Raw genomic sequence first — 2,718 nt, 5'->3', positions numbered from 1 at the left:
TTTCTTCTTCTTAACAAGCATCGTTTACAAAATTACTGTAGCAGAAACATTTTAAATTATATGACTCTTTATTAAGTTCTTCTACTGATGGTTTGACATAGAAAATACAGTCTTAGCTAGCCAAGGGTTGTTTTAATGATACTTGGCTGAATAATTCGTACCTTAATGATCAAAACCGAAATTTGCCTCTCCTCTGATGGTTTGACATAGAAAATACAGTCTTAGCAAGCCAAGGGTTGTTTTAATGATACTTGGCTGAATAATTCGTACCTTAATGATCAAAACCGAAATTTGCCTCTCCTCTGTTCTATATATAAACTTCTCAATTACATTTTTCAATCATTAAACTAGATCATCTACAGATTATGGAAATTAAGTTTAACTAATTAAAATTAATGTAAGTTTCATTTCGAATATCGGGATAGTTCTAGAACTATGCGATCATATGACAGATAAATAGACATTTGTCTCGCTTTGTAAGCAAACCGCGCTGACCAGGTCTGTAGAACACCCTCAAAATGTGATTGGTGACTTGAGGTGTAGTCCTTCAAAGATTATTAAATGATTTAGAGCTAGGGTATACAGCATTTTGAAAAGGGAGTTGTAAAAACACACCCAAAACTCGCGTATAATATACGAAAACAGAATTCAAAAACACATCCAAAGAGACCTCTTCTCCTCCTCTACAAAAGGCCATTGTGATAAAGTTAGTTGTATTTCTTACTATACTGTTAACAAGATAATAAACAATGATTAGTGGTTCACGAAGGCTTACAACCGTTCATTCACGCCTCAAAGTCAACAGCTGTTTTCACGAGAAAAATTAAGAAACAAACAGTTTGTTTGTAATTAAGCACAAAGCTACACAATGGGATAACTGTACTTTGCTCATCACGGGTATCGAAACCCGGTTTTTAACGTTGTAAGTCCACAGACATACCGCTGTGCCATTAGGGGGGCACGAGCGAAACTGGAATTACAGAAGTCTGACAACATACGTGTTAAGTCCTCTTTGTTACAAAATATGTTAGTGCTTTTAATTACACTTAAGAGGAGTGGGACAATATTAACATGATTCGAAATGGTGTATTTAAGTGTTTTACACTCACAAAAAAAGAAACCTATCATTCTATAGGTATTTGAAGAATTTGTAGCATTCCGCCACAGTTTAATTCTTCGTATTGTTAGCCGACACTAGGCAGCTGGTACATAATTGAATAGAGTTGTTTAAACATTTAAATATTTAAGTGTTTTACACTCACAAAAAAGAAACCTATCATTCTATAGGTATTTGAAGAACTTCAGGGTCACTGATGAGGAGAGGAATTCTCCGAAACTAGTCTGGCTTACAGACACACCCCAATGAAAGAATAGACCATGCCAAGCTTTGACTTTGTTAAACAAATATTAAAACAACTCCATGCAATTAACATGATTGTCCCCCGAATAAGCCTTATCTCATGAAGACACCACTGCAGCACTATCGTTAAGGGAAGCAGTCATAGAGCATGATTGTCAAGGAAAGTACGGTGTCTCAAACGTGATCATAGTTTTCTTCTGTTAACTAAGAAATAACAGTTGCGAAATGAAGCATATGAAACAAACTCTTAAACTCACACACATAAAATAGTTTCAATGTTATGATATTGGACACATAATGCGGCGAATAGGGAAATCTTTTGATATGACGAATCAGCCGTTGGTCAACAGTCCAACGTGTTGTTTCAACTCATAAAATAAGTTCACTTCTATTTCTACGAACAAAGAAAAGGTCTTCAAGACATATTTAGCTTTAAATGGAAGTGAACCCAAGTATTGGTTCCCTTACTTTTTACAATAAATAACGTTGTAACTATTAATTGATTATCTTTAGACAAGGCTGCAGGCTCCTCTCTTGATTGGGCTTACGATAAGGCAGGAGTGAAGGTTGGTTTTGCGCTGGAACTTCGAGATACTGGACGTTATGGTTTCCTCCTCCCTAAAGAACAGATCATCCCAACAGCTGAAGAAACATGGGCTGGTATCCAAGCCAGCATCCGAGCAATTTAAATTTCGAATGTTAATAATAGACCTGGAAGTCGGTGTTTCAAATTTGACTCTTTCTAAGCGAACTTAAGATTTAACAATAGTAGCATTATTTTTTACAGATGTATATGTATTTTTATGTGTATATGGATATTACATATAATTTGAAATGAAAATAAAAGGAGTCCTTCGAAAATAATTGTTTTTTTTCCTGTTATGTATGTGGAAATAATCAAATGGTACACAAAATCATGCCCCTCAGTGGCACAGCGGTATGTCTGCGGACTTACAACGCTAGAATCCGGGTTTCGATACCCGTGGTGGGCAGAGCACAGATAGCCCATTGTGTAGCTTTGTGCTTAATTACAAACAAACACAAAATCATTTTAAGATGTTGCTTATTATTGGATACTTTAAAAAAACAATTAAACATGATAGTGGGAAAAGAAATATAATTATATAATTTGATCTTTCCAGAATGTTCTATTTCTCAGAATTGAGAAAAAGAAAGAGTGTTGCATTGAACAAGTAATCTAACCAATGACTCACCTTTTTAAATTTAAAATAAATGTCCACTCAAAAACGCTTCAGAGAAGAAAAAAAAAAGTCAAAATCCTGCTTTAGCTCAAACAGTAGATGATATCTCACACACATAACGAAACGAAACAAAACAATTTGGCGTTATTCACATTT

General features: G+C 34.9%; 1 protein-coding gene across 1 annotated transcript in view; it reads left to right on the top strand.

Annotated features, from left to right (window-relative positions):
- The window catches only part of LOC111086061 (carboxypeptidase A1-like), a 4,195-nt gene extending 1,971 nt beyond the window's left edge, over window positions 1-2,224 (top strand). Inside the window, exon 2 of the mRNA XM_022387463.1 lies at window positions 1,874-2,224. Within this exon, the coding sequence (XP_022243171.1) occupies window positions 1,874-2,049 (176 nt within the window). The 3' untranslated portion in view covers window positions 2,050-2,224. The remainder of the gene's footprint in view (window positions 1-1,873) is intronic.
- The last annotated feature ends 494 nt before the right edge of the window (window positions 2,225-2,718 follow it).

The sequence above is a fragment of the Limulus polyphemus genome, unplaced genomic scaffold (genome assembly GCF_000517525.1).
Source record: "Limulus polyphemus unplaced genomic scaffold, Limulus_polyphemus-2.1.2 Scaffold816, whole genome shotgun sequence".
In the NCBI taxonomy this organism is placed as follows: domain Eukaryota; kingdom Metazoa; phylum Arthropoda; class Merostomata; order Xiphosura; family Limulidae; genus Limulus; species Limulus polyphemus.
This window is presented reverse-complemented; position numbering and strand designations above follow the sequence as displayed.